At 50.1% G+C, this 15,742-nt stretch overlaps 1 protein-coding gene across 2 annotated transcripts in view; it reads left to right on the forward strand.

Moving 5' to 3' along the window:
- The window catches only part of THAP4 (THAP domain containing 4), a 62,572-nt gene extending 55,407 nt beyond the window's left edge, over window positions 1–7,165 (forward strand). The window contains exon 6 of one of the 2 annotated variants that reach the window (XM_043996318.1): window positions 6,057–7,165. In XM_043996318.1, the coding sequence (XP_043852253.1) occupies window positions 6,057–6,176 (120 nt within the window). In that variant the 3' untranslated portion in view covers window positions 6,177–7,165. The remainder of the gene's footprint in view (window positions 1–6,056) is intronic. The other variant, XM_043996319.1, reaches the window with a different exon arrangement.
- Window positions 7,166–15,742: the final 8,577 nt, after the last annotated feature.

The following is a 15,742-nucleotide window of genomic DNA, read 5'->3' on the forward strand; positions in this document are numbered from 1 at the left end:
ATATCCTCTGGGTTCCCATTGGATGAAGTATATTACTTTGTCTTCCATTGTCTTTGTGGCTTGGCCTCCCTGGCATTCTGTGTTTCTTTGATTTTTAAAGGGCATAGGGGGAGTGGGGGGAGGGGTGGAGAGCCCTGGATTCCAATCCAGCTTCAGGTACTCCCTGTGCTGTGTGATGCTGGGCCAGCCACTAACCTCTCTGGGCCAGTTTCCTTGGCTGTGAAAAGAGGGGACTTCACCTCCTGACCCTGTGATGGACTGATTCTTGCCCCACAACGTGCTTCTGGGCTTTTACACATTCTTCTCAGCTTTTCTGTGTTTCTGTGAGTTGTTTCATCTCCTATTCTCTTGATTAGTTTTTCTGAGCCACAGACTTCCATTAATTCCTTTAATGTAGACGTTCTTAACCTGGGGTCTGTGAACTTAATGTTTTTAATATTTTGAAAACTCAGTATAACTGGCTTCCTTTGTCATCTTAGGCATTTTATGCTTTTAAAAACACTTTTCTGAGAATTGTATCTTATTCCATCCCCTCCACAGTCTGGGATGTAGGGACTATTATACCCCCTTTCACACCTACGGAAACTGAGGCAAACGTGTTAAGTGACTTAAGTGCCCAGGGTGATGCCAGGACACATAAAAGCTGTGCCTTGTTGCTCTGATGTAATAATCACCCATTGGATTTTATCGGGTCTGGCTCCATCTTTCCTGGTGTAGGTGCTTTGGTCCTTTGCTTTGCTTCTCTTGAGGACTTCCTTTACGTGCAGGTCACAGAGATTCGCTTTTGCTTCCTGAGTTCAGTTGTTGGTTGTTTCCTGCCTTGCTCTTGGTTCCATGTCTGTGGTGGGGTCAGTGTCCCAAGGGGCCGGTGCCCAGAGGGAGGCCGGCTGTCAGGCAGTGGCCCTGGCCCGCTTGGCTCCCAGGCTCCCCCAGGACCCCCCCCCCCCCCGCAATGTCTGCCTCTCTCAGGAGCACAGCATCCATCAGCTTCCTTTCCTTTGGCTTTCTTGGTTGTCGTTTGGACTCAGGCTGCTTCGAGGGGGGGCCTTAGTGGGACTGCACTCCTGGCTACGCTTTCTTCCCTTAGTAGGATCAGCTGCAGACTTGGGAGCCTCATTTTGTTGCTAGAGGGAAGATTCACATGAGCATTGGGCCTAGAGAGCTACTAAAAACAGATTGGGGCTGTGGTCATGTGAGATTCCCTGACCCCTCCCACCCCAGAAGAGGAAGAGAGGAGGGATGGGAGAACCCGTACCCGCCATACTGTGCGCAGCGGTTTTTATCGGCATAAATGAATCCATTCCTTCTGGGGATGGAGAAATTGTCTCTCTGCCCCTCCCTGGGATGGTTTGGGAGATAGTCACGGCCTCCTCCGCTTGAGCCAACTTAGCCCTGCACGCGTCCGAAGCAGAGGTGGGACCCTGGATGAGGCACGCCCCCACCTGGCAGGACAGTGGTTCACATCTTCACGTAGGTGTGTGATCTTCCTGGATGAGCAGACTTTTCTGGCTTCGGGGGTGATCCCTCGGCTTCTTCTGCACTGAGCAGGTCTAGGAGAAAGCGACCCTCCGGCTGTGGCCTCGTGCTTTGCATGACCTCACGTTCTCGGTCCACTGACACAGGGATGGACGTTGGGACTCTCCTCCTGCAGTGTTTGTTCTGTCCCTGTCCGTGTTTTCAAGGAAAGCTTCCCAGGAGGAGGCAGCTTCCTGAGGATGGCTCTTGGTTTGTTTTCAAAAGCCCTGCGTTCTCATCTGCCTCTGGAGAAGCGTCTGGAGGCATCTCACCTCCCGATGACTGCTTGAGCAATTACTCTTGTAGTGGCCTGAGACCGGCTCAGATGAATGTCTCTCCCTCAGCATCTCTGCTCTGTCCTCTCAGCCAGAACTTTGCCTCTGGTCTCCTCACGTTCCTCCTCCCCCAGTCTTTCTTTTTTGAAGCCATCTCCTCCTCCTCTTCTGGCTGGAGTCCTTGGGTCTCAGCCCCCAACTGCCCAGCTCGGAGATAACTGGAACAGCTGTCTTTGAGACGCCTTGCATAATGTCACCCTGACCCAGGAGCCGCCTGAAGTCATCAGGCTGTGCCGAGGGCAGGGCAGGGACTTGGTGAGTGGGAGGATGTTGAATAATGAAATGCCAGGCTAAGAACAGCACTTTGGAGATGGAAATTTGAAGCCCTCAGTGGGGGATGAGCAGTGCTGTGGAAACAACGGTGACGGTGGATTTTCCCTCGTGAGGTATGGGGCTGTTTCTATCTTCAGGTGGCAAAAGTCAGGCCAGGAGATGGGTCCTGCTGGCTCACAGAACAAAACAGGAGTCCCTGTGGTTCCTTGGCAGTGAATTGTAAGGACCAAGTCCCTGTGCTCTCCCTGCCTCCCGGTGTCACCTCAGGCCTTCACGCGTGTCTGCTGTTGTTGCCGAGTCTTGAGTCCTGTCCAACTCTTGAGAACCCTGTGAGCCACAGCAAACTGATGCTGTTCATGCGGTTTGCTTGGCAAAGACACTGTAGCAGTTTGCCATTTTCTTCTCCAGTGGATCAAGGCAGACAGGTTAAGTGACTTGCTCAAGGTCACACAACTACTAAGTGTTTGAAGAGAGATTTGAAACCAGGTCTTCCTGACTCTAGGGACAGCTAGGTGGCATAATGGATAGAGTGCTGGGCCTGGAGTCTGGAAGATTCATCTTCCTGAGTTCAAATCCGGTCTCAGAAACTTACTAGCTGTGTGACCCTGGGTAAGTCACTTCACCCTGTTTGCCTCAGTTTCTTCATCTGTAAAATGAGCTGAAAAAGAAAGTGGCAAACACTCCAGTATCTTTGCCAAGAAAACCCCAAAAGGGGTCACAAAGAGTTGGGCACAAAGTTGGGCACAACCAAAAAATAAGCAGACAATCAGAACTTCCTAACTCCAGGACCAGTGCTCTGTGCATGGAGCCACTGAGCTGCGTCCCTCCAATAATGTGTCTGTTATTGAGGGATGGCAGGGAAGCTGGATGGTTTGCCTCACAGATTCCTATAAACCTTGCAGATGAACCCTCCGGAAGGGTCATCTTCCCGAAGATGGAAGAGTATCCGTGGCCTGGGACTGCCCTGTCTGGCCACTTTCCTTGGTCCCAGGTGGCCTGCCTTGTATATGCTGCTGCCTCTCCCATAGAGGGCTGACAGTCTAGTTGCCGTCACTGTGGCTAAGTGACTTAGTCACACAGTGCCAGCCTGTGTGGTGGTATCTTGTTTGCCAGCTGGCTGAATCTCTCTGTGAAGACAAGAAAGCTGCCCTCAGACTCTGAGGAGGGTTTGGAAGCAACTGGATCCCACAAAGGAAAAGGAAATGAATTTTCCTCTGTGGCAGTCTGTTGTGAACCAGGGGTCAGCAGGGAAAGTCTGACGGGGTCTCCTGAGGCCCAAAGGCCCAGGGTTCTCCTTCTTCCCAGGCCTCCTTGTATAAGAGAAAGAGAAACGAGCTGGGCCTGATACTGTCCTCCTTCATCAGTGAGTGATGGGTCTGGTCTCCCTGGTCCTGGGTCCCAGACAGATGCCCCCGCCCTGGGCACAAGCACAATCATAACTTGCTTTCAGGGTAGAGCACGCTTTCCTCACATCAATGCTGGGGAGAAGGCAGTGCTGTCTCTATTTGACAAAAAGAGAAACTGAGGCTCCATCGTCACCTAGGTGGTTGATGTCTAGGGCAAGATTCAACCCAAGGCTTCCTGAGGCTAAGGCCCATATTCTCCCCACTGTTAGGGGTGGAGGAAATAGACATTTATTAGACCCCTTCTCTGGCTCGGCACAATCTCAGTATCGTCTCCACAGGAGAGTGCAGGCACCCAGTGTGTCACCATCGGGGGCGGTGCCCAGAGTTCCCCAGGGTGACAGTCAGCCAGCCCCATCTTGGGCTCCTCTCAGACCTCTCAGGTTGAGCAGACTGCTTTGCCTTCCCTCCTGTATTTGCACGGCCCACACTGCCCTTTGTCCCTTCCTTCATCTAGCTCTTCCCAACGGGAACTGAACAAATCTCTCTTAAATACCCATCCTGTGCAGCCTCAGATACCATCATTGAGAAAGGCCTGTTCTCCTGGGTGAAGGGAGGACATGGAATTCGTGTGTGGATGGGGGTAGTGGGGGCTGGGAACATGTGGCGGGGAGCAACCCCTGGCGTAGTGCAAGGAGGAGAGAAGGATGAGGACAGGTAGTACTGAGGAGAGGATGCCTAACCAAGCCAAAGGAAAGTGGCTGCTTCCCTGAGGACCTCGGCCGCCATATTGGCTCAGCTACCCGTTGGGACCCTTCTCCAGCTGTTTGAGTTGCAAGTAAGTCCACGACTTGGGCCACCCTTCACCTTCTCCTGCTCCCATGTCTTGATTTTCAGGCTGAGTGCAGCCAACTCCTGTGGAGCACAAGCACCAGTTGGGTTGGCCTCTCCAGGGCTTCCCAGGCATGATTCCTCTGGTCCAGAATGAGCCCCAAGAGCTCTGTGTTAGATGAGGAAAGGTCGCTCCCTCCAGCTCACTTTTCTAATTGGGTCAAATGAGAGTTTTCCCCGTTTCTTCTCTAGATTTACTGAATTTGTTCCATCACTGGACTCCTCACGCAGCCAAGACCTAAGGGGGTTCAGGGCAGTGAACATTTATAAACCCATCCTGACTCTTTGTAGCACACATAGGTAATCCTGCTAATAGCTGCCTATGTGAGAGGCATGACTGGCTCCAAACCAGCACTCAGTAGGCAGCTCCTGGGACCAGCCCATGCTTGCTGGCTCTCCAGGGTGGCCACACCTGCCCAAACTCGAGGCCTGTGGCAGGACCTTCCAGAACCCAGGCTGGCCTCCATGCCACGCACAGGCCTTCATGAGACTGGAGGGTGTACCCAGCCAGCCCGTGACTCGAATCATTTGAAAGATTGGCACTAAGAGGCAAAAGGGTATAAGGCAGTCGTGTCAAAATTCTGTCAGGAAAAGACAAATATTTTTTAAGCTGTTTGTTTTCAAAAGAGTGGGAAGCCTTGAATGTATAAAACGAGACCCAGAAACATGCCACCACTGCTGTCTCGATTTCTGATTCAGAGAAGCCTAGATGAGGGGGACGTCCCCAAACCACAGTTCCATTTGGGGAGTTCTGTGAGGCTCCCTGGAGTTTTCTCTGTTGCACACAGTGGTCTGCACCCCACCTCTTCCAAATAGACATGGAGAGGGGCTTTGGGGCTCCCCCACTGCTAGGGGTCCTGCTCCTGCTGAGTCTCCCAGAGTCAAAGTAACAGAAAGCAGCTGTGCTGTGCAGGGAACTGAGCAGAGTCTGCTATGGCCAGTGCTGAATGTTGGGAGTCTGCTCCAGCTGACATTGGGGTTCTGTGGATGAGCCCAGGGGAGGGCTGCCCCCTGAAGATCTTTAGTCCCTCCCCACTGCTGTCCCATTGAGCACCTCTCAGCATTTTACAAGATCCTGTCCCTGTGGAAGGTTAAAAACAAACAAAAACGGGAAAGACTAACTGGGTTTGGTGGTATGAGGTTTAGATTGGAAAGAGGATGTTGGTCATTTAAATTCTGGATAACATATTTCAGAACCACAGAAACAATGTATGAATAGTTAGGAGAACTGGGGAAAACTCAGGGCTTCTGTAGATGTTCAACAATCTGGCAAGATGGAAAGCTTGGGTGGGAGGAGACAGAGACAAGCAGAGAGAGACAGAGACAGAGAGTTCTTTCCACATTAAGCATGCCTCCAGATCTTCTATTAATAAATACTGATGCATTTTCCCAAGAAAAGATGGATTATCGCTTCGGTTGTGGCTGGGAGATTCAGGAGGGCGGGCTCCAGCTGGGGTTGGGGTTGGAGGTGCCGATTTCCCCAGGGGCCCCCAGGCCATCTGCTCCAAGCGTCTGGAGTGGCTGCTAAGTGGATGAGGAGGAAGGGGAATGAGGGGTGAAGAGTCAGACCGTGTGTGATGCTTTGTCGTTTAAGGCACAGCTGTTGACAGAGGGTTACAAGCAGAGCCTTTCCAAAGGGTTTAAAAATAAGGCTGATGCTGGTTACACCCAAATGATGGGACTTTTCTTTCCTATTCAGATCATGCGAAAGTTCCGGCTGAACGCTGAAGGGAGACTGGAGCAGACGGTCTCCATGGCAACCACCACCCAGCCAATGACGCAACATCTTCACATCACCTACAAGAAAGTGACACCTTAAGGGGGCGGAGCAATGAGGATGGCTGAGTGTGCGCAGCTGCGGTCGGGGCGGGGTGGGGCAGCTCAGGAAAGTGATACAGGAACGCCCCGCTCCGGAAGGGGGGTGTCGTGAGACTGTCCCTGGGACCCTAAAATGGCAGAGAAACCAAATAAAACCCCTTTATTTTTATGGCTGTGGTTTTGAACATCCTCACGTGTCCTTTGTACCTTTGTTTGGTCTGATGGGGATGATTTGTTTCCCAGAGGAAATCAGGAAGGGGAGACCTTTCACATTTCTGACATTGTTAGACAGATTCATTTGGTGACTTCTAAAATATTGGTGACAGTAGAACAGAATCATTAGTAATCAGGAGCAATTCTGCAACCAAGGGGATAGTGCCTTACTCACGGAGGGCATTTGATAAATGTATGTGAATTTCAGAAGAAACATGACAGATTCTAACATCATGTAAGCTTCTTGCGGGCAGGGATGATTTCATTCTTTGTACTTGAATCCCCGTTGGCCTGGCCCAGTGTCTGGCTCTAATAAATACTCTTTGGTTGGTTGATAAGATGCACTTCTTTGGTTTAGGGAGAAAAGAACCTGGTGTTGAGGGACAGGGAATTCCTGTCATTCGAAGTGATTTGTGAATGTGTACTGTAATAGAACATTCATCTTGCTGTACTTGAAATGTGCCAAATTCTGGTGCATCCGAAAAAGAATAAAAGTATTTGCTGTGTGTGGCATCCGAGGCACTTTGGTACCTGCCCCTCTCCCAGATCTCCCCGTTCTCCCCTTTCCGTTCTCCCCTCTTTTCCATCCGACCTCCCCACTTTAGATTTCTTTCTCCTCAGTCATCAATCAATGGACTAGCAATTTAAAAAATTAATCGGTGTCTTTTTTTTTTCTATCACCTACAATTCCACTGTATCCCTCCCCCTCATTGGGAGCCATCCCTTATAACAAAAGGAAAAAATGTTTAAAAGAAGAAATAAATTTCAGCAAAAACTGATTTTTTTAACTGACGTCATTTGCATTGTTCCACACCTGTAGACACACCACTTTTGCCAAGGAGGAACTGGGGGGAGGAGACGGTGTCTTCTTATAATCTCTTCTTTGGTACCAAACTTCAACAAGCTTTATTAAGCATTCTCCTGTGTCAGGGACCCCTTGCACATAGTTCAGCACACAGTCCACTGCTCAGCCCAGTTCCTGACACAGTCAACACTTCAATAAATGCTTCTTGATCAGCTACCGGGTACCAGGGATTTTGAGACAAAAATGAAAAGTCCCTACCCTTGAAGACCTGAATGGTACTGACCGGAAGCTTCTTCCCTCTGCCTTTTCACTGGTTCACGGCAACGCCAACAAGTGTGGTTGCTACATGGCCTTACCAATGATACACTGAGCTGAAAAGGTTATTGATACATGGCTGGGGAAGCTTGGTACAGACAGATGTCTGTAAGATTCAAGAAAGGAGAGGAGAATTCCAAGGGAAGCTGAATACCACAGTGAAAAGGGCTCAGGCTGTGGAGAAGAGGCCCTGCCTTTGGATCCTGGCCCTCCCTTGGGTCTCCAGGCCTCCACTACTTCATACGTCAAATGGGGGCCAAGGTGAGGGTGAACAGAGGTGTCAAATATGGGGCCCTTGGCCCATAACCGTCCAGTAAGGTCCAAGCCAGATTAAAGTATACTTCGAATCTGATTTTTAGTGTCTTGAGGTATTAATAATTATACATACACATGTATATATGTATGTATACACATATGATGTATATCTATAAATAATATAAATATAAATAATATATCATGCATATAACATAACATAGAAAAATGTGTGTTGTCTAGATATACACATACACATGCATACATATGTGGAGAGGTACACACACAACATACATAAGCTTGTGATGTTTTCTAAGTCAACATGCTACCCACAGGCATCCTTATGTATGGTTTCTGTTTGAGTTTGACACCCCTAGACTAAACAGCTTCTAACTTCATCCCAGCTCCAAGCCTGTGATCTTAGGATCTTACAGAATGCCTGGTCTCAGTAGATTGCGAAGAGATGAGGTGGAATTCTTAGACAAAATTTTCCATGAAATCTAAGATATTGGGTGCCCCAAAGGTTAAGATTTAGTTGCTCAAAACTGAACTGAGACCTTCGGGAAATCCTCTATTCATAAATCCAGAAATGGCAATGATTCGGCAACAGAGGGGACAGTGGGCATTTGAGAAATCCTAAAAACTGAGACAACACAAAAAGAAATACAGCATGTCTACACTGGGGGAAGAATATGTGGAGGCTTTTGAAGCACAACTTAAGATTTAGTATAGGAGGTACATTTGCATGGTTTTATATTAGGACATAAAAGCGAGATCAATGACAAAGGAGCCAGATTGGCAGAGAACTGAGAGGGAAGTAGATTTCAGTAGTCTATGAAAACTCCTAGTAATATGGTCTGAATATGTGTTTCAAAAGGTGATCCAGGGCACAGGAGTAATTAGAGGATGCCCAAGTCATAACTTTTTCATTATTATTTTTATATTTGCATAGGCCTTTTTTCTGAGGCCCAATGATGCATAATAAAGTAAAAGATGGGGTTACTAGGATGACAGTGTGGGAAAAGATAATTTGACATCCAGAAGACAGGGGCAGATGCTGCCTTCAAAGCTGGCTGTGTAGAAAATCAGCAAGCCTCAGTTTCCTCTTTTATTAAATGGGGATAATAATACCCTGTACACCAACAGGTTCTTTTGTAAAAGCCAAAAGAGATAACATGTATAAAGTACTTAGAGCATGACAGAAATGTATTAGAAAGAAAATTAGAACCTACAACATCACAGTTTCAGTGAGAAACAAAAATAGCCTAGTTGCCCTTACTTTTTTATTTTATTTTATTTTTTGTGGGGCAATGAGGGTTTAGTGACTTGCCCAGGGTCACACAGCTAGTAAGTGTCTGAGGCCAGATTTGAACTCAGGTCCTCCTGACTTCAGGGCCAGTGCTATATCCACTGTGCCACCTAGCTGCCCCTGTCCTTACTTTTTTTTTTTTTTTAGTGAGGCAATTGGGGTTAAGTGACTTGCCCAGGGTCACACAGCTAGTAAGTGTTAAGTGTCTGAGGCCAGATTTGAACTCAGGTACTCCTGACTCCAGGGCTGGTGCTTTATCCACTGCGCCACCTAGCTGCTCCTGCCCTTACTTTTAAAGGATCAAAACAGCTACCATATTGCTTTTCTTTTACTTCCAGGGGGCAGGGATCCTGAAATCTGAGGGTCATAGCCAAAACCCATCTTCCAACCAATGGGACACAGAGGGCCTGTTCTTTGAGACTTGGGCTTCTCTTAAGGACAAGAGGCAGACAAAGCCAGGAAGTGTGTGTGGGGGGGTGAAACTAATGACCCCCTCGACCAAGGAGAAGGTGTAGGTGGCCAGAGTTAAGCTTCCGTGAATGAATAAAGGATTTTGTGTGGGCTCCTACATGACATGAACGATCCACAACTTTGAGTTTGGTGATTTCAGTGTTGGGGGCAGTAATTCCCCTCTGTTTTTGGGAATGAGATCTCTGCCACTGAACAACATTCGACTGGGAAGAAGTAGCCCTTCTAATCTGTAGACCATGGCACTTCTGAATAAACAGCAGTAGCTTTGCAGAAACAAGCTTAGGTCTGGCGTTGGAGAACAGACTTTGCTAGAACTGCTTGCTGCCTGCTAAATTCACGTTAAGTTGCCATTTATCAAACCAGAAAAATTCCCTCCTGTTTTTCATATGGAATAACCAGGCCTGGATAGTGTTTAGATTCTCTGTGGGGTTTGTGGGAGTCTTCCTGACAGCTAGGACACGGATGAACAGGTAGGGCCACCAAGAGAAGGCAGGGGAGCCTCCCACAGCCTGTATTTGAACAGAAGCAGGGGTCACCTCCAAAATGGGCTAAGGAAAGGCTATGCTTAGGAATGTCACCAGCGCTTTACAGATGATAATCTTGGGGCTGTGTGGGAGGGTCTATTGGGTGGGAGCCCACAGTATATTGTCATCTCCCCCTCCCCTTGCCCCTAGCTGCTATAGAAAGGGTGTGGGCTCTCAGCCACCTTTAAGGGCCTTTAAGGGCCCCAGAGTCAGTCCTCCACCTCCTCTAAGGTTTGTCCCAATTTTCCTTTCTGCCTCAATGCCCTGGGCCTCCCATGCTCTTGAGAATGGACCATCTCAGAGATTTATGGACTCTCCAAAGCAGCCTTTGGCCGATAGCCTGGAAAATGCCAGTAGGTGGAGAGTTATTCAAACAAAGCAGGCTCAGAAGGGTAATCACTCACCCTCTACTCTCTTATCTAAACAGGACACAGAGCCTAATTAATGCTTCACAAGCAGCGTCTAATAGTGTATAGAGAGGAGAGGCCTGGGGAAAGTGCTTGGCTCACCTGAGCTGGAAAGGACCTCAGAGGTCATGTCCAATCCCCTCATTTTAGAGAAGGGGAAATCGAGGCCCAAGGAGGATGAATGATGTGGCCCCGGGAGGGCTCCCGCCCAGTGCTATTTACTCCTCGCCAGTGGAAAGTGTGACCCTTAAGAAGAGGAGGGGGTGGTCTCATTGCCTGGCCCCCACTGCTCCCTTTTCAAAACAAGCATTTGGGGGACCCAGAGGGGCTGGACTGGGAATGCACAAAGCCTGACCCACACACTCGAGCAGGGCTTTGACCTTCATCACGGAGCGGTGGCCCCCCTCCCTCCCTCTGGAGTCCTGCTCCGTGAGGATTCCAGGGCCAATGAGCCCGAAGCTTGGGAGCAGCCAGAGCCGGCCTTTCCTTCCTCTGCTGAGCAGCAGCTCCCTCAGAGGCCGCGGGACAAGCCCAGACAGAGCAGAAGACTCAGTCCCGCTGAGGCAGCTGAGCCGGCTGCTGTTCAATCATGTTCTGGATCCGCGGGTCTGGTTCTTTGTGGGCCTTAAGCCATCCCCTAACCTTCCCGAAGGCCCTGTAACACACACACCGGCACAGGTCAGGGCATGCACCCAGTGCCCGGGCCAGGGGTGCCCAGCGATAGCTTCTGGGCCGGGGAGCTGGCCAGGAAGAGGCTCCTTCTCACCTTAGGTGACTCTGGGTGGGGGCTTTTGGAGAATGTGATTTATGATATACAGCAGTCACATGCATCCATGTGCTCGCTCGCTCTCTCTCTCTCTCTCTCTCTCTCTCTCTCTCTCTCTCTCTCTCTCTCTCTCTCTCTCTCTCTCACACACACACACACACACACACACACACACACACACACACTTTATTTGGGATTTAAGAGATTCCCTTGACTCCCCCTCGTGAACTCCATCCTCCAGCTGAACGGACTCTTTCTTGGACAGCAGAGCCCACTTCCCAACTCTGTGACTTTGCCTGCGAACTGTCTCTGGGTGGGGGCTTTTGGAGATGCTGTGTAAAATGTTTCTTGACTGACAGACTGACTGACGGACAGCCCGACGGTGTGTCCTCCCCCTCACTTCTTGGAATTCTCACATTCCAAGTTCGGCTTCAGTGAGCATCTGGCGGACACCTCCCGTTGTCCCCATCTCTTCTTATCTTGCATCCTGTGTGGGCGTCTTGTCTCTCCCAAAAGACTGCAAGCCCCCAGAGGGCAGGGCTTTTTCATTCGGGGGTCCCCAGTGCCTAGCCCAGTGCCCTCCAGGGCCTGGGCCCACACCGGCTTCCAACACATCTTGCACGTGCAACGTCAGGGCAGGGTCCGTATCATTTCGCTTCTGCCCCATCACCTTGCACCCTGCACGTGCTTGGGACCCCGGAGCGGCTGAACGACGTGCTTGGGATCGCAGCAAGGGCCGCCGGGCGAGGTCTGCGCCCTTCCATGGCCCGGGAATGTTTGCAATGCCCTTCTCCCCCCTCGGTATATTCGCGCCCGGCCGAGAGGACACTGGCCCCAGCGCTTTCCTCCTGCCTCTCTGGGTCATCCCTCTCCTACTGGCAAGGGGGCGCCTCCATCCCTTTGGCCTCAGCCTCTTAGAATTCCTTCCTCCTTCCCGCCATACCTCCCCCGAGGCTTCCTGTTCTTTCTGCTCTCTTCCTTGGAAATCAGATTTACTTGGCGTCGATGTCTGGCTGCCTCTATTTACCTGCTTGTGCACGCGTGCGCGAGCTTCTTGGTGGCGGGGACCACGGGGTTCTTGGCCCTATTTCCCCAGAGCACAGCCCGGTGCCTGCATGTCAGAAATGCTCGCTAAGATTACCGAACTGAATGAAATTCGCTTTGGGGAGAAGCTCCGCAGAGGCGCCCACTGATAAGTGTCCCGGCACGCGGGATTCCCTCAAACTTGGGGAGGATTAAGAGCGTGAATCAGCAGCTCCTGTTGAAGGGCGCGGCCCACGGCTTGTCTGGGATCCCTGATAGTTCTGAACGACAGCGGGGCTAGAGCCAATCAGGTGCCTACAAGATGATGAACCCCTGGGGTTGGGGGAAAGAGGAGGGGCCACCGAGCTGCCATCCAGGGGCGGGGCGAACAGCTCAGAAATACCACGTCTGTGCCAATCAGCACTGGGGTCAGGCCGGGAGTGACCGCTGCACTTCCATTCCTGCAAGAAAGGGAGACCTAGAGGGTGTGTCTATGTCTGTGTGTGTGTGTATCTCTGTCTATGTGTGTGTCTGTGTGTGTGTGTGTGCACGTGCATGTGTGTAATCAGTTATTATTTAAGTTCCCTTTGGCATTCAAAGCCCTTCATAACCTGCTCCCCTCCTACCTTCCCACCTTCTTATACTTACTCCCCCCAAATCCCCACCTCTGCAAAGAGGAGACAGGTGCATTTTTCCATTCTCCAGATCTAAGCCTGGTTATTATCATTCCACCCCATTCAGTTTTGCTTTGTTCTTTCTGTCTGTTGTTGTAGTCATTGTGCACATTGTTTTTCTAATTTTGTTTACTCCACTCTACATCAGTTCAAATGAGTCTTCCAGGGCTTTTCTGAATCCTTCCTATTTATAGTTGCTTGTGGTGCAGTTGTAATGGGTGCTCCGCACCCCTATTTGTTTTGTTTGTTTTGGGTTTTTTGTTTTGTTTTGTGGGGCAATGAGGGTTAAGTGACTTGCCCAGGGTCACACAGCTAGTGTCAAGTGTCTGAGGCTGGATTTGAACTCAGGTCCTCCTGAATCCATATGCCTATTGGCATCTTACTTTGAAGGGCAGATCCCCAGTGGGGGGCAGCTTCATCTCAACTTCAGGTGCTATGACAGCTCTGAGAGGAGGGACTGGTTTCCTAGTATTATGGTTCACAGCCCCCCCCCCTCACCCTCTCACCCTCCATAGATTTTCCTTCAGTGATGATCAACTGATAACAATTTGCCAGCCAGATCTAATTAGCTTTAGAAATATTTACTCAGGCAGTCTAGTAAGAACAGTTGATATAAAACATCCCCTAATAAGTCTGATACATTCTCTCACCAATGCTTAGCGTCTGGGGGAAAGTGAGGGCACATGGGCAGAGGGCTAACACAGCTCTTGGTTCCTGAAAGTCCTTTCCTCCCCTTCTTCATGGGGCACTCATGAACTAACTTCCCCTTGGCATGCAAAGCTTCTGCGCTGGACAGCCTGTTGACTCTTCAAGCAGCCTTTCTTCAATGTGTCTACTCTGTGGCTCCCAAGGCAGAAATTCCAAATCCTCTGACCCTCTGACATTCACAGAGTCCTTCTCTGGTAAAGGGGAGATGCCCAGGACTGAAGCCTGTGCTCACCCTCTGCCCAAGCCTGTCTTCATCAGCTTGGCTAGAATTTGTCCATCACTAAGCCAAATGCTTCCAAAATGCCCCAGTGTGACCAGCTCACTGGTTTTGTACAAAACCCATGGGGGGAGATCAAGCTCCCTCAACCAATCCAAACAGACCTCCAGTCTCACCTGGCAGAATTCGTTTTGACTGCTCGATTGTTTCAATGGAAATGTCACACCTTGTTCACACCCAGCTCATACTTCTGGTCTGACTGAGATGTGTTCTCACCTAATCCAGGCATCTGGGTAGAGAATCTTGTTATTTCAATTAAGGGGTGGTGAAGGATTGATTGATTCACCCCCACCCTCATGCAGCGAACGTTCAACCACATTCACAGTTTGTTTGGCCGTTCCTCAATTGGTTGGCAGAGTTCCTTTGCAATTCTCTGATCACGCACATGTGTGCACACACATGCACACACAAGTGCGCGCGCACGCACGCTCCTATAAATCTTTTGAGAGGCGGCCTGGCATAGTGGTTGGAAAGCTGGCCAGGGGGGCCAGGCTTGCTTCTCAAGCCTCCTGGCTGGGTAGCCCTTGGCACTTCACTTAACCCTTTGGGGACCTAAGAGTATAAGCAGCAGAGAAGGTGCCACCCTGCCCTGGTAGCAGGAGTGACCTCCCCCAGAAGTGCCCTAAACCAATGAAATCCCAGGTCCAATTCCCATCCCTCTGAATATTTTGGTGTTGATGGGACCCTTCTTCCTTTCTCTAAGCTGCTTGTGGTTAAGTGCCTGACAGTAAGCTCACGGAGCCCCAAATACAGCTATTTAGTCACTTTGGGGGCCTAAGTCCAAATTGCTTTCCAGAGCCATTGGGCTGTAGCTGAGAGCCCCCAAAAGGCGCCTGGGCACCTGGTTTCCTGCTGGCAGGCCCCACCCCCAGTACATCTGCAGGTGCCATCTTTGATCATTTCCCACAACCCGAGCGTCGTCGGGGTTTGCATTGCTCTCCTTGGTGGTGATTTCCTCCTGACTTTGCCAGCGAGTGTGCGACCTGCACAATTCTTCGGCCACCTTCACTTGGGGGCCTTTGCTCTCCATTCAGCTTCATAGTGATGTGGTCACACCATGCCTTCAGATAGCGCCCCACCGGCTACCTTTCTACCTCTTTTCCTCACACAGAGCCTATTATTCTTCATGAAGGCACGGCCTCTGTCCCTATTCAAAGTCAACAAGCACGTTTGAAGCACCTGCTGTTTACCGGGCAGCTGGGGTAGGTGCTGGGAAGAGGAGGACAAAGAATGGAGAGACCTTCCTGTATGCCCTGGAGCCAGTCAGTTTTCCATGGCTTCCGCCCGTCTGTCTTGGCCGCCTCACAGGTTTTGACACAAATTTTCCTTGTGGTTATAACAAACCCTTGGGTCACGTTACTTCTCTGCTCACCAACCTTCCATGGCTCCTGCTGCCCCCCAAATGAGATCCAAACTCCTCTGCTTGGCACCACATGCCTTCCCTCCACAAGCAGCCACCCCCTGCAATGTAAGTCTAAAATTAGGACTTTTCACTCATTCCTAGCTCCAGACCAGCAGAATACTTCTGCCCGGTGAGTGTTTAACAGGCTTTCCTGCCTTCTTGCCTTTTCCCAGGCTATTCCTTCTGCCCAAAATGATGTGCTTCTCTGCCTCTGACTCACTGTCTATCTCTGTCCCACCCTGGTTTTGTTTTTTTAAATGATAAAAATCCTGTTTATTTGTCCTCAGAATATAGGAGGGTCTTGAGAACACTGACATGTTACTTTTGACAATTTCATTTCTCCTCTCCCCCCATCCCTCCTTCTCACTCCACACACACACACACACACACACACACACACACACACACACACACACACACA

The sequence above is a fragment of the Dromiciops gliroides genome, chromosome 3, assembly GCF_019393635.1.
Source record: "Dromiciops gliroides isolate mDroGli1 chromosome 3, mDroGli1.pri, whole genome shotgun sequence".
Classification (NCBI taxonomy): Eukaryota; Metazoa; Chordata; class Mammalia; order Microbiotheria; family Microbiotheriidae; genus Dromiciops; species Dromiciops gliroides.